Source organism: Notolepis coatsorum (assembly GCF_963971535.1).
Source record: "Notolepis coatsorum genome assembly, chromosome: 10".
In the NCBI taxonomy this organism is placed as follows: Eukaryota; Metazoa; Chordata; class Actinopteri; order Aulopiformes; family Paralepididae; genus Notolepis; species Notolepis coatsorum.
Window position 1 is genome coordinate 71522673 of NC_140174.1, and position 22495 is coordinate 71545167.

Genomic DNA, 22495 nt, shown 5'->3' on the forward strand with positions numbered 1-22495 from the left:
GGATGGTGTCAAGAGAACTGCCTCTCCTTGAACGTCAGCAAAACAAAGGAGATGATTGTGGACTTTAGGAGGTCGGGGTCAGGGACTACAGCCCCCTCAGCATCGATGGGGCACCGGTTGAGAGAGTGAACAGTTTTAAGTACCTCGGAGTCCACATATCCGAGGACTTGACATGGACCACACACATTGACAGTGTTATCAAGAAGGCACGACAACGCCTCTACTTCCTTAGGCGCTTAAGGAAGTTTAACGCGAGTCAGAAGATCCTCAAGAACTTCTACTCATGCACAATAGAGAGCATCCTGACTGGCAATATCACCTCCTGGTTTGGGAATAGCACTGTACAAGACCGCAGCAGACTACTAGGGCTGTCTTAAATACTTCGAAGCTTCGTTCGATTGCACAAGCTTCGAACATAAAAAAATAAAAAATAAAAAAAAATCAATATATATTTTTTTGACTCAAATCTTGCGCCTCCATTCCAATGAAACGAAAGTAAGCGGCGCCTCGACTCCACCTCTCTACAACAAGCATGTGGAGATTATCTGTGTTGAAAACAACAAGGACATGTGCAGCAGACATGTCGACGAAGAAGCGAAGCAATGCCGTTTGTTATTTAAGACTATGTCGGACAGATTTGTGTTCATTGTGCTGCTTTCAAGTGTCCCGACCCATATAAAAATGTCTTAATAAAACGTGCTTAACACTTTGATTGCCACTCACAAGTTTCTCGGATTTATAATAGTTACGTTGAAAGCCACTCACGAGATTTCTCGGATTTTTTTTTTTTTTTTTAGCGATCTGAAATCATATTGCATCACGCGAGCCTACCGTTGGAGATCCAGGGACCGCCGGCGCTCAGATGTGGAAAAAAGCGCCCCCTATCGTCTCCCAGATGACATCAGGGATTTTGGAATGGACTCAATGAAAATGGATGGGGGAAAAAATCCTGTACTCCACATTTTCCAGTCCACTGATGCAGCCGGGGTTACCAGAGTTCATTATGGATCCTCTGAGCGCCGCGGATCATGAGTTCTACTGTATACACGTTAGATCTATACACTTATCGATTTTTTCGAATGGTGATCAGGAATTGGAATATACCAGTTGGATACCATCTGATGTCAGGTAAGGAATCTATGTTATCAGTGTTAGGATAATGTTTTGTGAAATGTGCTCTTATCGGTTTCACTGTAAAATCCATGAGGAAATGAAAACGGCTATCAGCGCGCGGCTCGAATGGGCGTGCGTGTACGTATAATATTGATCATCTAGCGTTTATTTGAAAACGATTCATAAATAGGCAGACAAATATCAACGTTCTGGAATATTCCAGTAAAATACGATTATCACAGAATGGCCCAGAATGGGCTGTTTTTTTTTTTACCTCAAAACGGGTGCTTTTCAAAATGCTCTCAAACGGAAATGAAGCGATAAAAAACCAATCTGCCTTGACAGCACTGACTGGAAAATGATTATTTGATAAGCGACGGGCAGATTAGACACATAGCCATAATTTAAAACATAGATTAGGCGATATTAACGTTAACATTGAAGTGGATGATGGCATTCAAGCACTAAGTCTGGCGCCACCTGGTGGCACTGAAAGTGTTAATTAAGTCGAATTCTGCCTTTGTCTTTATCAACTACATATAAATTAGAGCTGGGCCGTTAACGGCGTTAACGTGCTGCGTTAACGCTATACTAGTATCGCGCGATAATATAATTAACGCATTAATCTAATTTTTTTTTTTTTTTTTTTTTTACTACATTTCTTTTCTACCTTTATTTACCCAGGGTAGGTTCGCTGAGCACAGATGTTCTTTTCCATTCACACCTGGGAGCTGCCCAGTACAACCACAGTTGACACCATTGGCCACTGAGCAACTCCACTGGAGCAGTTGATTCAAGCCATGTCACATAGTTCAAGTTTGAAATTATTCTTTCTGTTTTGCTCCTGAGAGTGTGCTAGATACTGTACTGTACTGGTAATATTATGTATTTGTGTTAACTTCTGAATAAAACAACTTATTAATAGGGATGCACGATATTGATTTTGACACCGATATCGATACCGATAACTTTATGCTCCTCAAGCCGATAACCGATACCGATAACCGATATTTATTGTATTATTAAAATAATATTTTGATCAAATTTTTTTTTTTTTTTTTTAACATGAAACAAAACATATCACAATACAATAATAATACGTCAAATGTATATACTCTCTTTTCTGGACTCTTTTCGTATCACAAACAGTACTGTATTTGCAAATCTGGTATGTCATGTATAGATGTAGGCAGCACTGTCTATCTGTATGTCATGCATGTCATTACCGTAATTCCTCTAATAGTAACCCCGGCTTGTATTTGTTTCAACTATAGCGGGTACCAGGCTTGTATTAGGAGGAGGCCTGTATAAGAGGGAGGCCTATATTTCAAATTTTCAAACGGATCATAATGAATAAATCAACATTTTGTGTCAGTTTGAACCCAGTAAAATGTACTGGGTTCATTTATTGAAACCAACCAAGTACTGTATGAAATAGTAAACAGTGCAATTACAGGTGGTCACTGGTCATTTCAACGTTTTCAAAGTGAAATCAAGTAACTAGCTCAGTATGCAGCTCAGTATATTAGTAACCCGGCTTGTATTAGGAGGCCGGCTTATAATTGCTTAGCTCAAGAGCGCACCCGGCCATTAATAGAGACCCGGCTTGTATTTGAGACCCGGTTACTTTTAGAGGAATTACGGTATGTTATGATGAATTGTAAATGGGGGACCCTGTCCCTGATGTAAACAAGACGAAAGTCTTTCTCTGGTCTGCATCCCCTTAACACTTTGGGTGCCGGGAGCCGTCTTTAGACGTCTTTGCTGGCCATGCTAAAGTTGCCGGGGGACGCTGTACGTCGTCTTTATATCAATATTTCAAAAATCTGCGATCGGATTCATAATGTCCCTCCGCTGGCCTGAGATCCACCAGCAGGACCCACTGAGCTCTCTGGCGGTTCAGGAGCGCCATCTGGTTGCCGATCGGCGCAAGCGCTTAACAGGAAGCGCACTAGAGGTTTTGCTAGACGTCCGTATTGCTTCCGGCCACTCTGTACATGTCCCGTGACTCTAGCTCGTCACTCTACATAGCGATCGATTGCCAATAACTCGATAAACAACATGATTTGGACGTATATACCATTATACAAGCTGGAGATGGACCGGGTAATAATATATCCCATAATGATACAATTTCTACTCGACGATGATCGCCCAACGGCGCGCGGAGACTGGGGTGAGTTTCAGCGTGTAACGTTACCGTCTTCGATAATAACTGATATTATCAACATTTGACCCACATTAGATGATTGGTATAACGCTGCCCACGGAATTATAAACGCCCCCTCGCCCATCCGGTCAACATCAGATGACGTGTAGTAACTTCTAGAAGTACGTCTAGTTGGAATTTTTTATATCGCGCTGATTGCCATCAAACTGTATTTCATCATCAATATAATGCATTTGGGGCTATATATCACGTTCTGGAGAAAGCTGCAGAAAGAGATGAAAACATACTTATACATTAGACCATACTTTACTATGAATATGTGAATGAAAAAGTTTAACGTTGCTACACAATGAACAATACATATAGGACTTTGAATGGGCCCTAATAATGGCAATGTAGCAATAGAATTTAAAAAGTTATAGCCCTGCAAAGAAGGGGACTTTCTCCATAGACAAATAGCGCTGGCAATCTATGGTATATCATTAATTTAACCTTAGGCAACCAAAGTGTTAACAATTGTATGTATTGAGCTGTACTGTATTGTACCCATTCTGCAATCGGTTAATACACTTTTAACCAGACAACAGAAACAAAAGCCAAGACAACAGTTTTGACTGATAAAGTGACCATATTTATTTTTCCAAATGAAAATTCACAATCCGTCAACAACTTATAATACATCCAATCTAAGACGCTCAAAGCTTTTTTTTTTTTTTTTTTTTTTTTTTCCAAAGCTGTCCGCCTTGAAAGAAAGGCTTTGAGTGGACACATAGCAGGTCGCCTGCGGCATCACCACCGCAGCACCGCTGGTGTACGACGGTGCGAGCACGCTTAGTTGTACCTATTGACGAGTCGTTTGCTAAATTAAATAAGTTTGACAGAAATGACCCAAGGGCTCAAGCCGCTAGCTTTTAAGCAGTCCTTGGTGGTGCAAATTAACCTGGCTACTACGGAGCAATAAGTGACTGCGTATTCAACCAAAGGTTGCATCACAGCCATGAAAGGGGCTAGCTTTGCTTAGCTCCCCGCGTTGTTGCAGGCTTTTAAGTTAACACAACACACCATCGCAGCGGTGTTGATGCCGCAGGTGACCTGCTAGGTTGGATGTATCACAAGCCGCTGCACTTTTCCCTCCTCGTGGAACTTCTCCATTGCATTTATTACAAATAGCAAGCGAACTTTTCCTCTCTGAAACAATCCCCACTAGCGTCGCCATCTTTGTTTACAACGCGCTGCTTTCAAGAAACGTACTACGTGGCTACGTCACAGCCAAGAAAGGGAGCGCTAGATTTGTGTAAAACACCCTGTTCCTAAACCACACACTATCAGTGGTACCACAGTACTGGCAAAACGGGAGGAGCGGACAGTCAAAACAAACGCACTTCATCCAAATTCACCCACACCGCATTTTCTTTTACCAAAAAATATATTATATTATCGGAGCTATTAATAACGTTATCGGGTTTATCGGGATGACGTCATAATTGCTGATATCGGCCCGATAATTATCGGCCCGATAATTATCGTGCATCCCTACTTATTAAACACAAGTACATCTTATTGAACATTATTTTGATATTTCATTACCAATTATCATAGCAAAACAGCTTTTTCAAACAGTCTGTAATGCATTTTGGAAACGGGAGATGGTGTAATGGGCCACCTGGCCTGAGAAACATAAGGAGGAAAGAAAAAGTAAGGACTTACTTCTGGTCATTATTTGGGTAGAACACACATATTTTGAATGCCTTCGGCAGGTTTTTTCTTTTTTTTTTTGAGCCATTTTAATCTAGATTAATCTAGATTAAATCCAGGATTGCAGATAGATTAATCTAGATTAAAAGAATTAATCTATGCCCACCTCTAATATAAATATTTATATAATTGTTTGCTTGATAGACGAAGGTTGCAACATATCATGTCATGTCGTTGGCTGTGAGAGCAGCCCCACTGCACCCAGGCAGGGCAGCCGAGTGAAACCTTGTTGGCTGCGTCACAGTCACGAAAGGGGCTACTTAATTAATTAATCCAATCCACTTTATTTATAGAGCACATTTAAAAACAACAACGTTGACCAAAGTGCTGTACAAGTCCCACAACATAAGATAAAAAAAAAGGTATTACATTACAAGTATTACATACAGCCGAACACACAATTGGAGGGGGGCTTCCCACTCTCCAAGGCATTTACAACAAGCGGTGCATGGGCAAGGCGAAGAGAATAATCAAAGACTCCAGCCACCCAAACAACTGCCTCTTTGAACTGCTGCAGTCAGGCAAGCGATACCGGAGTCTCATGGCAAGCACAGAGAGACTCAGAAGGAGCTTCTATCCCCAGGCCATCAGGATGCTCAATGAACAATGAGTGCTCAATGAACAAGGCTTGAACAATGAACAATCGTAACAACCATCAAATGCACTCACAGCACACACATCCACACGCACACACTCACTTTAAACAAACAACTCACTGCTGCACCCACTTTAGAACACCTTAAAGGATAACTCCACTATTTTGGGAAATTAGCTTATTTAACATCTTCCCTGGAGTTAGACAAGAAGATGCATACCTTTTTTGTCTCTGTGCGTGCATTTTAGCTTTGGGAATAGATGCTCCGTTAGCATAGCTTAGCTTCATCACTGGAAGTGAGGCAGGACAGTAGCCTTACAGTGTATTGCAAGGTCTGACATTGACCAAACTTGATATGCATGACCTTGGTGGGCTCTAGGTCAACTCCTGAAAAGGGGGTCAATGTCAGACCTTGCAATCAAAAGTTAGGGGCGCACTGAAATTATGGCAAGGGTTATTAGCCCCCTAACTTTTGATTGCAAAGTCTGACATTGACCCCCTTTTCAGGAGTTGACCTAGAGCCCACCAAGGTCATGCATATCAAGTTTGGTCAATGTCAGACCTTGCAATACACTGTAAGGCACTGTAAGGCTACTGTCCTGCCTCACTTCCAGTGATGAAGCTAAGCTATGCTAACGGAGCATCTATTCCCAAAGCTAAAATGCACGCACAGAGACAAAAAAGGTATGCATCTTCTTGTCTAACTCAAGGGAAGATGTTAAATAAGCTAATTTCCCAAAATAGTGGAGTTATCCTTTAACACACTTTTTATTGGCAAAGAATTTGCACTACAACCCATACCTCATTACACCTTACTGTAAATTGTACCTCATCCCATTTCTGCATTGTACTGTATAGTATATTGTATTGTAACTCAGTTACTTTTCTACTCTGCATTGTACATTTATATGTATATATTGAACACTTTTTGTCTACGTACTGACTTCTATTTTATACTTACTATACTTTTTATACTTATCTATTTTTATCTAGCACAATCTGGAGCAAAACAGAAAGAAGCATTTTATATAAAAGTATTCTGTACTTCTGTATGACAACTAATAAAGAAACTTGAACTTGAACTTTACTTTGGATTAGCTGGAACTTGATTTTGGGAGAAAGTGGCAGCCCTAGTCACTAATGCAAATACGGTTTTACCACACTGAGTCAACAGAATAGTAATATTGCGGTTCCATGTAGGAAAAGCTCAGTGTTCAGCATCCTGTCCTCTTCTGACCAGGTGACTCCAAACTGTCGCGTGGCTCTGCGTAACGACAGCTACACCCTCCACAAGATCCTGCCCAACAAGGTGGACCCGCTGGTGTCCCTCATGATGGTGGAGAAGGTGCCCGACTCCACCTACGAGATGATCGGCGGCCTGGACAAGCAGATCAAGGAGATCAAGGAAGTGATCGAGCTGCCCGTCAAGCACCCAGAGCTGTTCGAGGCCCTGGGGATCGCACAGCCCAAGGTCTGCCATCCAGCGAGATTTATGATAAAAGCAAAAATCATATTTATTTTTATTTTGCCATGAATCTTTTGGCATCCTGTAATGTGTTCAAATGGTGCACTTCTCTGTCTCATCCTTGTGACCTAAAGTATAACAGTCGATGCAGTGATGGAAGTATGGAAATCCAACTGTGCTGAGCCGAACTGTATTTATTAATTCATGTAATGAATGACCGGTTATGATCTTGGTATACGGTTTCAGGTATTAAATTAATGCTATCTGAATCAATTACACATTTGGATGGCTATTATGCTCTGGAAAAGGTTTGAAAATGAATCATTGATTGAATAATCTCGATCAAACCAATAGCTTGTGGAACTGACTGTTTCGACCCCTGCGTTGTGTCTGCGTGTCTCCAGGGTGTGCTGCTGTACGGGCCCCCAGGCACAGGCAAGACCCTGCTGGCCAGAGCCGTGGCCCACCACACTGACTGTACCTTCATCAGGGTGTCTGGCTCTGAGCTGGTCCAGAAGTTCATCGGAGAGGGTGGGTCTCATTTCCTGCTTCTTTAACATAGAAATAATAATACTTGTGTAACATATTCCTCTCATCTCCACTCGATGTTCACTTGACGGAACGCAATAATGTCCAAACGGCATCCATCCCATTTATTAGAGTAGAGCCTTGGACGAATGTGAGGGTTACCATTATATATATATATATATATATATATATATATATATATATATATATATATATATATATATATATATATATAAAAACGTGGGTTTCCAAATTGTAACCCTCACATTCGACCAAGGCTCTACTCTAATAAATGGGATGGATGCCGTTTGGACACTATTGCCTTCAGTCAAGTGAACATCGAGTGGAGATGAGAGGAATATGTTACACAAGTATTATTTATATGTATATTATTATATGTATTATTTCTATATATATATATAATCTGAAAGTATACTTTTTATGTATACTAAAGTTGCGTTAAATTGTAAGCACTGGAGTTGTACTTACTGTATTAAAAGATTACTTAAAGGGGAACTATTTGACTTTCTTTCACTATTTGGGCACTTTTACACAATTCCTGTGAGTCTATGGAACACCTCTGTAAGTTTTTTTTTCAAAACAATTCATTGTTTTGTATTTCTAATCAAGTACTCAAAAACAGCATTTTTCTACCTCAAGATCTTAAGCCGTTTTGAGGCTGGGCTCCAACCACTGTGTGGCCTGGTGCCAACTGCCACATCAACTGTCACATTATTATGCAGCTGAGAAATCTCTGACATCACAGATATGCACATTTTCAAATGACTCAGTTCAGTGAGGGTGAATATTGTGAGAGGAGAATTGGAAGAATGCGCCAATATGAGAATTAGAAACATAGATCCTATTAACACTTTCAGTGCCACGAGGTGGCGCCAGAGTTAGCGCTTGAATGCCACCATCGGCGCCAATGTTAACCTTAATATCGCCTAATCTATGTTTTAAATTATGGCTATGTGTCTAATCTGCCCGTCGCTTATCAAAGAATCCTTTTCCAGTCAGTGCTGTCAAGGCAGATTGGTTTTGTATCGCTTCATTTCCGCTTGAGAGCATTTTGAAAAGCACCCGTTTTGAGGTAAAAAACAGTCCATTCTGGGCCATTCTATGGTAATCGTCTTTTACTGGAATATTCCAGAACGTTGATATTTGTCTGCCTATTTATGAATAGTTTTCAAATAAACGCTAGATGATCAATATTATACGTACACGCACGCCCATTCGAGCCGCGCACGGATAATCGCCGTGTTCATTTCCTCTTGGATTTTTACAGTGAAACCGATAGAGGACATTTCACAAAACAGCTTATATCTTCATCAAAATGAGTCTGATTATCCTAACACTGATAACATAGATTCCTTACCTGACATCAGATGGTATCCAACTGCTATATTCCAATTCCTGATCACCATTCGAAAAAATCGATAAGTGTATAGATCCAACGTGATACAGTAGAACACATGATTCCGTGGGGCTCAGAGGCTCCAGAATGAACTCTGATAACCCCGGCTGCATCAGTGGACTGGAAAATGTGGAGTACAGGATTTTTTCCCCCATCCATTTTCATTGAGTCCATTCCAAAATCCCTTATGTCATCTGGGAGACGATAGGGGGCGCTTTTTTCCACATCTGATCGCCGGCGGCGCTCGGGTAGACTAGGTTAGGCTCGCGTGATGCAATATGATTTCAGATCGCTAAAAAAAAAGAATCCGAGAAATCTCATGAGTGGCTTTCAATGAGATATTAATAATTCCGAGAAAACTCGTGAGTGGCATAGAAAGTGTTAATATAAGTCCACATAGCTAGGAATCAATGCTAAACACTGAAAAGGGCCATTTATAAGATAGTTCCCCTTTAACCTCTTAAGCCCGGAGCCCTATTTTCTGAATATCCGCCTAAAATACATAAGTAAATGGAATATTGCTCCACTTCTACAAGGTCCATTTGCATGTTATTGGTATCTAGGGACATCTATGGACCTCAGGGAATATTCCCAGTGTCTGTTACTATGCGTGAGTAAATTGTAATGAACCAAAGGGGAAAATGAAGCTTTATTCTGGACACACTACTTCCTGTCTGACTTTCTCCTCCCTCGTTTCCCCAGGTGCTCGTATGGTGCGTGAGCTCTTCGTCATGGCCCGGGAGCACGCTCCCTCCATCATCTTCATGGACGAGATCGACTCAATCGGCTCGTCGCGCTTGGAGGGTGGCTCGGGAGGAGACAGCGAGGTGCAGAGGACCATGCTGGAGCTGCTCAACCAACTGGATGGCTTCGAGGCCACCAAGAACATCAAGGTAGAGCATGAACACACACACACCAAGAACATCAAGGTAGAGCATGAACACACACACCAAGAACATCAAGGTAGAGCATGAACACACACATCAAGGTAGAGCATGAACACCAAGAACATCAAGGTAGAGCATGAACACACCAAGAACATCAAGGTAGAGTATGAACACACCAAGAACATCAAGGTAGAGCATGAACACACGCACACACCAATAACATCAAGGTAGAGCATGAACACACACACATCAAGGTAGAGCATGAACACCAAGAACATCAAGGTATAGCATGAACACACCAAGAACATCAAGGTAGAGCATGAACACACACACACCAAGAACATCAAGGTAGAGCATGAACACACACACATCAAGGTAGAGCATGAACACCAAGAACATCAAGGTAGAGCATGAACACACCAAGAACATCAAGGTAGAGCATGAACACACCAAGAACATCAAGGTAGAGCATGAACACACACACACCAAGAACATCAAGGTAGAGCATGAACACACACACACACACCAAGAACATCAAGGTAGAGCATGAATGCACACACACACCAAGGTAGAGCATGAACACACCAAGAACATCAAGGTAGAGCATGAACACACACGCACACATCAAGGTAGAGCATGAACACACCAAGAACATCAAGGTAGAGCTTGAACACACACACGCATCAAGGTAGAGCATGAACACACCAAGAACATCAAGGTAGAGCATGAACACACACACACATCAAGGTAGAGCATGAACACACCAAGAACATCAAGGTAGAGCATGAACACACACACGCATCAAGGTAGAGCATGAACACACCAAGAACATCAAGGTAGAGCATGAACACACACACATCAAGGTAGAGCATGAACACACACACACACATCAAGGTAGAGCATGAACACACATCAAGGTAGAGCATGAACACACACACATCAAGGTAGAGCATGAACACACGCACACACCAAGGTAGAGCATGAATACACACACACATCAAGGTAGAGCATGAACACACACATCAAGGTAGAGCATGAACACACGCACACATCAAGGTAGAGCATGAACACACACACACACATCAAGGTAGAGCATGAACACACACACCGAGAACATCAAGGTAGAGCATGAACACACGCATCAAGGTAGAGCATGAACACGAGCGCGCACACACACACACAAGGTAGAGCATGAACACACACCAGCCATCAAGGTAGAGCATGAACACACACACACACACTACTTTTTACTGTCATAATGATCTTGAAGATGGGCAGCTTATTAATATGACAATACCCTTTCACTGCCACACGACAGCAGGTTAACCCTTTCACTGTGACAATACACAGAAGGTTAACCTTTTCACTGCCACATGACAGCCAGTTAACCCTTTCACTGCCACACTACAGAAGGTTAACCCTTTACTATCACACTACCGACGGTTACCGTGTTAAGGTGTTGAAAAGAGTAAACGAATAATAAATCTACTATGCTTTGTTTCCTCCCTCTCTCTCTGCCTCCCTCCCAGGTCATCATGGCCACCAACCGTATTGACATCCTGGACTCTGCTCTGCTCAGGCCCGGTCGCATTGACAGGAAGATCGAGTTCCCCCCTCCTAATGAAGAGGTAGGTACCAACTTTATTATCCACACGCTAGGCCTGAGCGATGAGGTCAAAATATTTTGGTTATTTTGATGGCATAACAATATTTTCTTTTTCCAGTGTAAATTACAGTGTGATTTGACATTATCTTTTGTAATGCAATTGTCATGGTGCCTTTTCATTCAAAAGGGTGTATATTAATCCAACTTTTATCCTAAAATCTTTTTTATACTGCTACAAGGAAGATGTTATAGATTCATTAAAAAAATTTATTCATAATTTTTAGGGCTGTCAAAGTTAGTGTGTAATAACACGCTAATGCAAATGGGTATTATTAACGCCACTAATTTATTTGGTGCATAATGCACAATAAAAATTATAATTGTAATTGTTCGTTTAAATTGTAAAAATGTACAAACATTCAGTCATAGCAGTTCATATATGAAGAACACAGGGCAGCTCACTTCTTCTGAACAGTATTCCCAGACAATGAAAATAATGGGGATTTGTCTGAGCTCGAACAGGGAAAATACCGCCCCCTATCGTCTCTCCGGATGGTATTGCACCCCATTGGATTGGACTGAATGAAATGGATGGGGAAAAAAGAGTCCGGATTCCACATTTTACTTGTCAAGCATGTAACCGGAGACGATCCCAGTCATTGCCCACCATCAGAACAGCGTGGAATATGTCTTTCGACCACCCAGCGTTGGATCAATAAACGCGGTCGATATTTGGACTGGCGATCAGCAATTGGAATACCGGTAATCTTTTTGGAGAACATCTGATAGGGGTGTAACGGTACACAAAATCCAGGGTTCGGTACGTACCTCGGTTTTGAAGTCACAGTTCGGTATTTTTTCGGTACGGGGGGGGGGGGGGGTCGATACCAGTGCATACATTAAAACAAATAAAATGTTTTATACTGTTTCAAATCTAGCTTGCTGCTAGATTTGCGAAAAGCATGGAGCTGCAGACCCACAGAACCCACCAACTTTGCCGGCATAGTGCAGTACTCCAATTCAGCCATTGGCAATTCAGCTGTTGGGTGGGGGGCGCTGCTGAGCGGTCCCCAGACCGGACCTAAAACACCGCTGCTCTGTGGGTCTGCAGCTCCATGCTTCACGTAAATCTAGCAGCAGGCTCGCGCTGACACACCGTTGTCATTATTAGACCGGCTGCTTGGTGAAGCAACGATGAAACAAATGTAATGATCGTTCATCGCATAGGCTATTTAATTTTAGCCTATTTTAATACAATTCAAATAATCAAATTGTGCTTAGAGGGAATTATTTTCACCGGACATTATGACCAGCACCAAGTCGTTGGGAGGTGGAGATATACATCACGCAAACCCACGATAATGTTGCCATCTCTCTCTGCCAAATTTCTCAGTTATTCGCTTGATATAATTAATACAAATGTCCAATATAACTGAATTCGTTAGCTCATAAAAATGTGATTATAACAGACTGCTGTTTATTAATGTCGGGCAGACTGCCCACCGACACCTCAAGTCGGCAGCAGCACGAAGTCTCGAGGGACTTATTTTATTTGGAATATATTAATGACTGTATATACACAAAAGTAGCCTAGTTTTAAGTTAAAATATTATAAATGCCTTGAGAATGTCATTCTTTATATAGGCCTATCAATTGTTTTTAAGCTCAATAAACTCTGACCGGAATTTATCCCATTTGTCCGGTAGATTGAAACCTGCAAAAAAAAATTCTAACTGAAACCCTGAACCCATCACAGCTCCCCGTCAACACCGCTCTGTCGGGAGGATGGCATTTAAGAAAGTATCTGCTGTTAAAATGACAAACGGCATTGACACTTTAATTCACGGTCGGTTAAACACACGTTTGTTTTATAATGCTCACAGCAGACCGCAGTGCTGTTGATAAATTACGTGGGGCCGGGGGGATTTAAGTTCCGCAAAAAAAGGTTCCGCACCGTTTCAATCGTACGGTGCACAGCCCGTACTGTACCGGAGGACCACATTGACGCGGTACAGTACGTATCCGCGTACCGTTACACCCCTAACATCTGATCTGAGGTAAGGAATCTATTTTACCAGTCTTGGGATAATCGGAGCTCTTTTCACCTATATTGAAAACAATTCATAAATAGACCGAAAAATGACCGTGTTTTGTCTATTCCAGTAAAGCGCGATTCCTGCAGATTATTTTTTTCTGGAAAGTTAAAAAAAAACTAGTGTTTTTCAAAATGGTATAAAACGGAAATGAAACGATTATTAACACTTTAATCGCCGGAAACGCCGAAACTCGTCATTGCCCGCCATGCTCATTCTGCCGAAGACGCCGTAACACGTCTTTGATATCAATATTTCAAAAATCTGTGATCGAAATCATATTTCTCCCCCGGGGACCTGAGATATACTGCTGAGCTCCACTCAACTCTATAACTGTTCAAGAGCACCATCTGGTGACCAATCGGCAGATCGCCCAACAGGAAGTGACGCGCCAAACAGGAAGTGTTCACCCATATTTCGTCCGGGCACTCGCGATCGTTAGCAGGACTCCATCTCGACACACTGGATAATCAATCGCTCGCCCTAACTCAATAAACAACATTATTTGGACGTATATAGTATTATACAACCTGGAAATGGTTCATCTAGATCAACATCCCATAATAGAAAACTGTCTACTCCAAGCTGATCGCCCAACGGCCCGAGGAGACTGGGGTAAGTTTGAGCGTTTATTATTACTGTGTTCGATATAAACTGCTCTGATGATCATATGACCCACACTAGATGAATGATATAACGTTGCCCACGGAATTATAAACGACTCCCCGCCCATCCGGTCAACATCGGATCATACGTAGTAACTTCTAGAAGTACCTCCAGTTGAAATTTTTTATCTGGCACTGATCGCTACCAAACTGTATTTGATCATCAATATAATGCATTTGGGGCTATAAATCAAGTTCTGGAGAAAGCTGCAGAAAACGATAAAAACATACTTATACTTTAGACCGTATTTTAGTATGAATATGTGAATGAAAAAGTATAACGTTGCTACACCCTGAACAACAGATATAGGACATTGAATGGGCCATAATAATGTCAATTTAGCAATAGAATTTAAAAAGTTATAGCCCTGCAAAGAAGGGGAACTTCTCCATAGACAAATAGAGATGGCTAGGGATGGTAAATTATTAATTTAACCATGGCAATCAAAGTGTTAAAAAAAAAAAAAAAAAAATCCGTTTCGACAATGTTGACTGCAAACAAGTCATTGATAAGCGACGGGCGTATTAGACACATGGCTATAATTTAAGATATAGTTTATGCGTTCGCAAATGTGATCGCTCTCTCATTGAATAGAGCGTTGGCACTCAAGCGCTATTTTTGACTCCCCCTGCTGGCACGGAGAGTGTTAACATTGGACTCCATTCAGTTGAATTTGTGACACTGTTTTGATTCCACATAGGAGAAGGGATGTTTTTGTGATCCTTTATTTTGCCCCATGTAAGGTTGAACACAATTACATTGTGTGATTTGCTTTAGAAGTGTGAGGGATCCAGGGAATGATCTTTTGCGTAATGAGAAATTTAGCTATGTACAATGTGCAGGGCTCTACGCTAACCTTTTTCACTAGGGGCACATGTGCTCCTAAATGAAAAAATTTAGGAGCACACAAAGAAATTTAGGAGCACCCAAAAATATTTAGGAGCACAGTGAAAATATTTCAAGTAACAGAGTTTTTTTTTTTATAATAAATGTATATTTGTACTGTGCGTGCATGTGCAAATTGGAACGGGACACACATCTGTGCAATAGCACATACCACCAAAGTCACTGGCCCACTGTGTGCGTGTGTGTGTATCATCTGCGTGTGCAAACGGGAATGGGACACAGACATTTGAACTATTAATTAAGTGATTAATGCCTACTGTGGCAAAGTTGTAGCCAACAACTAGGCCTAATAAGAAAGACAGTGACATTGAACAAAAAGGAGACACTGGCTTTACAACCAGGGCCATCAGTAGAGGGGGGAGCTAGTGTTGCTCTTCTAGAAAAATAATCATTTCAGGGTTGCCTATTGAAATACTGTACACCTCCAGTACAGAAACATTGTTTATGAGTTTGCTAGACCCTATTGCCACACCGCTTGCACTCTGGCCGTCCAGCGCTGCAGCTGGTCCCTATTGCCCACCTCTGCGGTTGATAACGCTAGCTAAGTTAGCTGTACACACATACACAGTGGGCCAGTTGTAGGGGTGTAACAATGCATCGCAATGCATCGATCCTACTTTGCAATATTTACAAAACATGACATTGTTTTCGAACTCTAGCCATGGGAAAATGCTTAGCCAATTCACGTTAAATTTGTATGTCTTCCCTCCGGCTCCAGTGGGTGTAGCTTCGCTAGCTACAGTGGCTACATTGGGTGCTACAGTGGGTGTAGCCTCGCTAGCTTGGCCAACTTCGCTAGCATGCTGGCTAGTGTCAGTATCTTGGTTAACGTTAACTATCACCTCTGTAACATGAGCTGCCTCGCCTGACTTCTCATTCTCCGGTATCTTTCGCGCAAAATAAAAATTAATGGGCTTCGACATGGCTGTATTGTACTATTGTCTGACTCAGACAGTGACGCTGATCAGTTTCCAGTTGCGTGACCACAGGAAACTCTACTGTGATTGGAACGTTTATGTGGCTGTGAACTGTGGGACTTGTAGTTTTGTAACGATTCTCGCAGCGGAGAAAAAAAAGAACGGATGAGGCTGTAATATGCAGTCGCACGCCGTGCGAGTAATTGATTTTTCAGGTTCGCACACGCATATTTTTAGGGGCATATGCGAGCAATATGGTCGCACTGTAGAGCCCTGATGTGTCCGTTGCAATGCAGAGGTCCATCATTTGGTTTTAATGTTTAAAAAACATTTGCTAAATGCAGTACCTTTTTGTTTTTCTGGACAATATTTGTCATTTCCGTTATTTATTTAATTTAATAAACATGCATAAAGCATGCATATCTGTCTACTCATGTTGATGAGAGTAGGGCTGGGCGATTCTTTCTCTCTAAGAATTGAGATCACGATTCTCTCACGATTCTCATTTTTTCAATAAAATCATTTATAAAGTAAAAAGTTAAAAAAAAATCGTCATAACTTAGAAATGAGATTGCATAGGTATATGAATCGAGATCGATTTCTTTTCGATTAATTGCCCAGCCCTAGATGATAATATTAAACACTTAATACAAATGTCCCTTTAAGGTACATTTTGAACAGATAAAAACTGTGCGATTAAAATGTGATTAATCGCGATTACATATTTTGACAGCCCTAATAATTTTTCAATTTGTGAATATCATTGACATGGTATAGTTAAAATCCATACCGTATGGTTCCATTATGGTATACCTTAATATTCGGTTTACCTTAATCTGTATATCTCCCAGCCCTACCTTACACTTAACTGTATATATATCATGTGAAAATAAACTCATCTACAGTCACTGTGATGGTAAATGTCAGTGTCTCATTGCCATCTCTTTTTGTTGTCTAGTTGAACCATGTCCCATTTTGTCCTCCAGGCCCGTTTGGACATCTTGAAGATCCACTCCAGGAAGATGAATCTGACGCGCGGCATCAACTTGAGGAAGATCGCTGAGCTGATGCCCGGAGCCTCCGGTGCCGAGGTTAAGGTGAGCGGCCGGAACACGGTCTGAAACGCGGCCTGAAACACGGCCGGAACACGGTCTGAAACACGGCCTGAAACACATTTTCTTTGGCATGAAACACTTTTCATTCACACAGGACTCCTGTATTCCCGGAAAACCTGGAAAAGTCATAGAATTTAATAAATGGTGTTTTCCGGAGAAGCTGTAAAAATTATACTACTTCTAAATATTTTGGAAATGTTACGGAAATTGGTCGTTTTTTTTATTTATTGGTGAAATCTAGATGGATCTATTCACCCTTTCTGAAGAAATAATATCCCAAATACCACGTTTCCTATTCAGATATGAAAGAAAAAACATCACAGGGCACAATGATCCCTGTAAGAAGTAGGGATGTTAACAATTAATCGAAGATCGATTGCTTGCTCGTTAAGGATTTACTCAAACACATGACATTTACTCGATCAAACAATGATATGTTACAATGTTGTCTGTCTCTTATTACATTGTAGCCGTCAGTAGAATGGTGTATTTTCAAAGCATGTTTCAATGAACAGATAGAGGGCGCAATATACCTATGAAGAGGAAGAAACCTCTGTGTCTGGAAAATAAGCAAGGGGAAAAAACTTGAGCGACTGCAACTTGCAAAGTTAAGCAGGCTAAAGGTGCTCCCATGGTCGAGCGGACTGTACTCGGAGTGGACTCCGCGGAGGTCCGCGCGGACACTTTAAAGCTTTAATAGTCGAGCGGACCTCCGCGGACCAATTTCCTACATGTCTCTCGCCAGTTTACACAATTTTTCCCACGCTGTTCGTCATCGTCATCCGACATCCAAAATAAAGAGTGTTATCTCAGTTTCCAATATTTAGAAATAAAACTGGCAGTTTTACACACTTCATTTAGAAAAGCTATTGAAACATCTCAAGTTTCTTCAGATGATGAAAAAAGACATGGTCCAAATGTATATGAATTGGAATGGTTGACGATTAGCGATAGTAAAAAAAAAAAATTAATTAGTTCGCCTGCTTAGAGTCGACAAATTTTTCAATATGTCTAGGCCTATTTCTATTAATCGATTGATTGATTTGATCGTTATCAATGATAGAGTAATGAATGTGCTTACAACCCTAGTAAGAAGCATAGCAGAGGAACATCACATGCCTTGTGTCTCATAATCCTCTTTGTCTGTGTGTCGTCAGGGTGTGTGCACAGAGGCAGGGATGTACGCGCTGAGAGAAAGGAGAGTGCACGTCACCCAGGAGGACTTTGAGATGGCAGTGGCAAAGGTTTGTGTGGCAAACATCATTACTTCAGTATTACGTTTTTCAATACTACTATAGTATAATAATAATATAGATATTTCAACAATAAGCTTTTTGATATGGAATCCGACTGCACTCAGTTAACTTAATTATGGTCAAGAAATATACCCATAAACTAGTAGAATCTTAACATCACATTGTAAGATTCCAGTATTTAGAGATTTTTCTGTACAATAAATTTTTTATTTAATTGATCCCTTTCCTGGAGGGATTTGTTTCAGATTTCATGTAACTACATTTACACCTGTCCCACTCCACACACACCTGATGCTTAATGCTAAATAGCTACCGTACTTTTCGCACTATAAGCCGCACCTGAATATAAGCCGCAGCAGCTAAATTGAATGATGTGTACATATATAAACCGCACTGGACTATAAGCCGCAGGTGTTTTAATGTTTAATTACCATAATTATGTAAGGGTCGTGCACAGAGGGGATTGTCGGGAAAGAGATGGCTGTTTGAGGAAGCTCCCATTATTAACATTTTTGTTTAAACAGGAACGATAGCCAGTTAGCAGCGCCGGGTACAGTAGGTAGCAACGTTAGCTCTCATAACGATAGCCAGTTAGCAGCGCCAGGTACATATAGGTAGCAACGTTAGCTCTCATAACGATAGCCAGTTAGCAGCGTCGGGTACATATAGGTAGCACTGTTAGCCAGTTAGCAGTGCCAGGTACATATAGGTAGCAACGTTAGTTCTCATAACGATAGCCAGTTAGCAGCGCCGGGTACATATAGGTAGCAACGTTAGCTAGTTAGCAGCGCCAGGTACATATAGGTAGCAACGTTAGCTCTCATAACGATAGCCAGTTAGCAGTGCCGGGTACATATAGGTAGCAACGTTAGCCACTTAGCAGCGCCAGGTACATATAGGTAGCAACGTTAGCCAGTTAGCAGCGCCAGGTACATATAGGTAGCAACGTTAGCAGCGCCGGGTACATATAGGTAGCAACGTTAGCCAGTTAGCAGCGCCAGGTACATATAGGTAGCAACGTTAGCCAGTTAGCAGCGCCAGGTACATATAGGTAGCAACGTTAGCCAGTTAGCAGCGCCAGGTACATATAGGTAGCAACGTTAGCCAGTTAGCAGCGCCGGGTACATATAGGTAGCAACGTTAGCCAGTTAGCAGCGGCAGGTACATATAGGTAGCAACGTTAGCCAGTTAGCAGCGCCGGGTACATATAGGTAGCAACGTTAGCCAGTTAGCAGCGCCAGGTACATATAGGTAGCAACGTTAGCCAGTTAGCAGCACCGGGTACATATAGGTAGCAACGATAGCCAGTTAGCCAGCGCTAGCCAGCACCTGCGAAATTGAGTGCCAAACTGATGATATCAGACGTTGATATCAGGAGCTATCGGTAGCTAGATAACATTAGACAACGCCTCATGTATAAATAAACTAAAGTGAATAGTTCGTTGACTGGGTCATTTTGTTTAATGCTTCAGTTATGTTGAAAGAGGAGCCCTGAGCCCTGCTCATACACTAGACTCTTGCCGTAATGGTTTGTTGACGTGGTTTTTTTTTTTATCCACTTTTTCTCCCATTTTCTATATTTTCTCCCATCCCAATTTCGTATCATCCAATTCAACCCCCCCCCCCTGTCACAAACGCTGTTTCTTGCCTCCCACAAGCCGGCTGCAATGTGGACTAAGTCATACATAGCACAAGTCCCCTCCGGTACTTGAGGTAACAGCAGTCGCATCTTTTCACCTGCGCAGCTCGATCTCTCAGTGGCGAGGAGTAACGCGTGGGAGGCTCACGCTGCCCCTGACACCTCCTGATTCTACTGCGCAGGCGCACAAACCGACCTGTAGGAGTCGCTGTCCACAACGCCCGATCCCCACCCATCAGTTTCCCACCCCCTAATACGGCCAATGTGTATTAGTATGAACGACCAGCTAAACTGAAAGCAATGTGGAGCGCTGGGCTCGAACAGGCGAGCCCAGCGTCTCCACATTCGTGGCGAGCGCCTTGCCCACTACGCCACGTAGCCGCCCGTTTGTTGACGTGGTTATGTGAGGGGGAGGAGGAGGGGCAAGGCGTGCACTGCTGCAGCAGATTTAGGAGTCTGATCTGACGGTCACGGAGCTGAGGGAGTGCGCCCAGTTAGCTGTAAAAATCCAGATTAGCCGCACCGTTATATAAGCCGCAGGGTCGAAAAATGGGGGGGAAAGCCACGGCTTATAGTCCGAAAAGTACGGTACTCTCATTTAATCATAATACACTCGTATTAGTATGAAAGCATTTTTACTATGATACTTGTCTCCTGACTCTTGTCTCCTTGTTGTCCTCACCAGGTAATGCAGAAGGACAGCGAGAAGAACATGTCCATCAAGAAGCTTTGGAAGTAAAAAAAAAAAAAAAAAAAAAGCCTCTGGTATATATTTTCTTTTGCAGCCAGTACCGAATCAATCCACCTCTTCATAATCCTATGTATATTTTTTTCTCTTTTTGTTTTATGGTTTGGTTTATAATTGTTACTTAAAAAGTCATTCTAAAATAAATGGTGTCCAACTAAGATTTCCACTGTGCTGTTTTTTTTCTCTTATTTTCATCAAACATCAAATGGCAAAATGTAGACAAATTTCAAGACATTTTCATGAATTTGATTGAAATCGGGTAACACAAGCGGTAATCCCACTGAGCACTGGGTAGTTCTGCATTTATTGACAAAATTTCACAATATTTCCAATGTGAAACTTTACATATTCACGTTTTGATATGGCACACATTGAGTTTCCAATATATTATATACACATACTGCACTAGATGGCTCTTCAAATGTTTTTCATTATCATTCAGAGATCATTTGTTTGACTGAAAGTCCTCTTCCTTGTCCAGCATGCACGTACCACCTGCCAGTCTGCCAATTGACCTATCTCGAGCCCCGCCCTCTTTTCTCCATCCTCCAATCACGACTGTTGCTTCCCTCGGACAACAAAATAGGGTGGGGCTTGATATGGGTTCATTACAATTTCTAATATATATTTCCAGTATATTTATTTCAGTATGTGTAACTAACTAAAGCACTCATTTCACACGGAACAGAATGGACAGGCTCGTGTCTCTCAGGGCCCAGTTCATATTATTCCTCCCATCAGTCGCTCATCTAAACATAAGACGCTTCTTCATTCATGGAATGGTTGGATACTATGGCAGTGATCACTGGATAATCGTAATCGTCCCATCGGATTTCCTCAAAAGGAACCCTGCAGTTTTTTAAATCATGTCCTTGCGAGGTTCCTCGTTGAGGTCTGTACTGGGCCGGCGGCGCTAGGACCGGCCCCAGGAGACGGGCACCCAGTGTGGCTCCAGCTCCGCCCGCTCCAGCAGGGTGTGGAGCTCCGCCAGGGCGCTGGCTGGGTCCTCCTTCAGCAGGACGCGGTCCACCCAGTGGCCGTAGCTCTCGTCCATCTGCTCCGCAGACTGTCTCAGCTCCTGCAGCTCGTCCTCCTGGACAGAACACAGAAGGAGGGAACAGGCTCAATCTGTTTATCAAGTTGTTATTATTATTCATTTTCAATGTCTGTTAAAAACATTACATAAACTATTTTTACAATGTTCAAATTGTGAAGAGAACGTCAATTCACTATCAATATTACATGGTATTTGTACAAAGTTGGATATTTATTTTTGTGGTGATTAAAGTAATTGGTTCCATCTGCGTAAACAAACAATGACAGTGAAGCTCTGATTTACCAGGAGGGTCTATTTTGGTAGATCAGGAATAGTTCAAGTTCACTATTCACTACAACAGTTACAACTGGACTGAATTACATGTTTTTACAAAGATATACCAATAGACTCAGATTCAGATTCCTTTATTGAGCCATTTGTGTAAAACACATTGGTAATTGTTGCAGCAATACAGTGTATGCATTTTTTCTTTTTTCACAGTAAACAAACACCAACACAGACAAGAAACGAAAACAGTGCAGTGGGGGATTAATCAATAAATAAAATACATATATATATATAT

At 41.8% G+C, this 22495-nt stretch overlaps 2 protein-coding genes across 2 annotated transcripts in view; one reads left to right on the plus strand and one right to left on the minus strand.

The window, feature by feature from the left end:
• The window catches only part of psmc5 (proteasome 26S subunit, ATPase 5), a 49176-nt gene extending 28140 nt beyond the window's left edge, over window positions 1-21036 (plus strand). The window contains exons 6-12 of the mRNA XM_084323567.1: window positions 6874-7104; window positions 7503-7629; window positions 9746-9936; window positions 11460-11558; window positions 17105-17215; window positions 18391-18477; window positions 20814-21036. Of these exons, the coding sequence (XP_084179693.1) occupies window positions 6874-7104; window positions 7503-7629; window positions 9746-9936; window positions 11460-11558; window positions 17105-17215; window positions 18391-18477; window positions 20814-20867 (900 nt within the window). The 3' untranslated portion in view covers window positions 20868-21036. The remainder of the gene's footprint in view (window positions 1-6873; window positions 7105-7502; window positions 7630-9745; window positions 9937-11459; window positions 11559-17104; window positions 17216-18390; window positions 18478-20813) is intronic.
• A 753-nt stretch (window positions 21037-21789) lies between these two features.
• The window catches only part of LOC311236000 (MAGUK p55 subfamily member 3-like), a gene marked incomplete at both ends in the record, with an annotated part of 131125 nt that continues 130419 nt past the window's right edge, over window positions 21790-22495 (minus strand). The window contains one exon of the mRNA XM_084323566.1: window positions 21790-21969. Within this exon, the coding sequence (XP_084179692.1) occupies window positions 21790-21969 (180 nt within the window). The remainder of the gene's footprint in view (window positions 21970-22495) is intronic.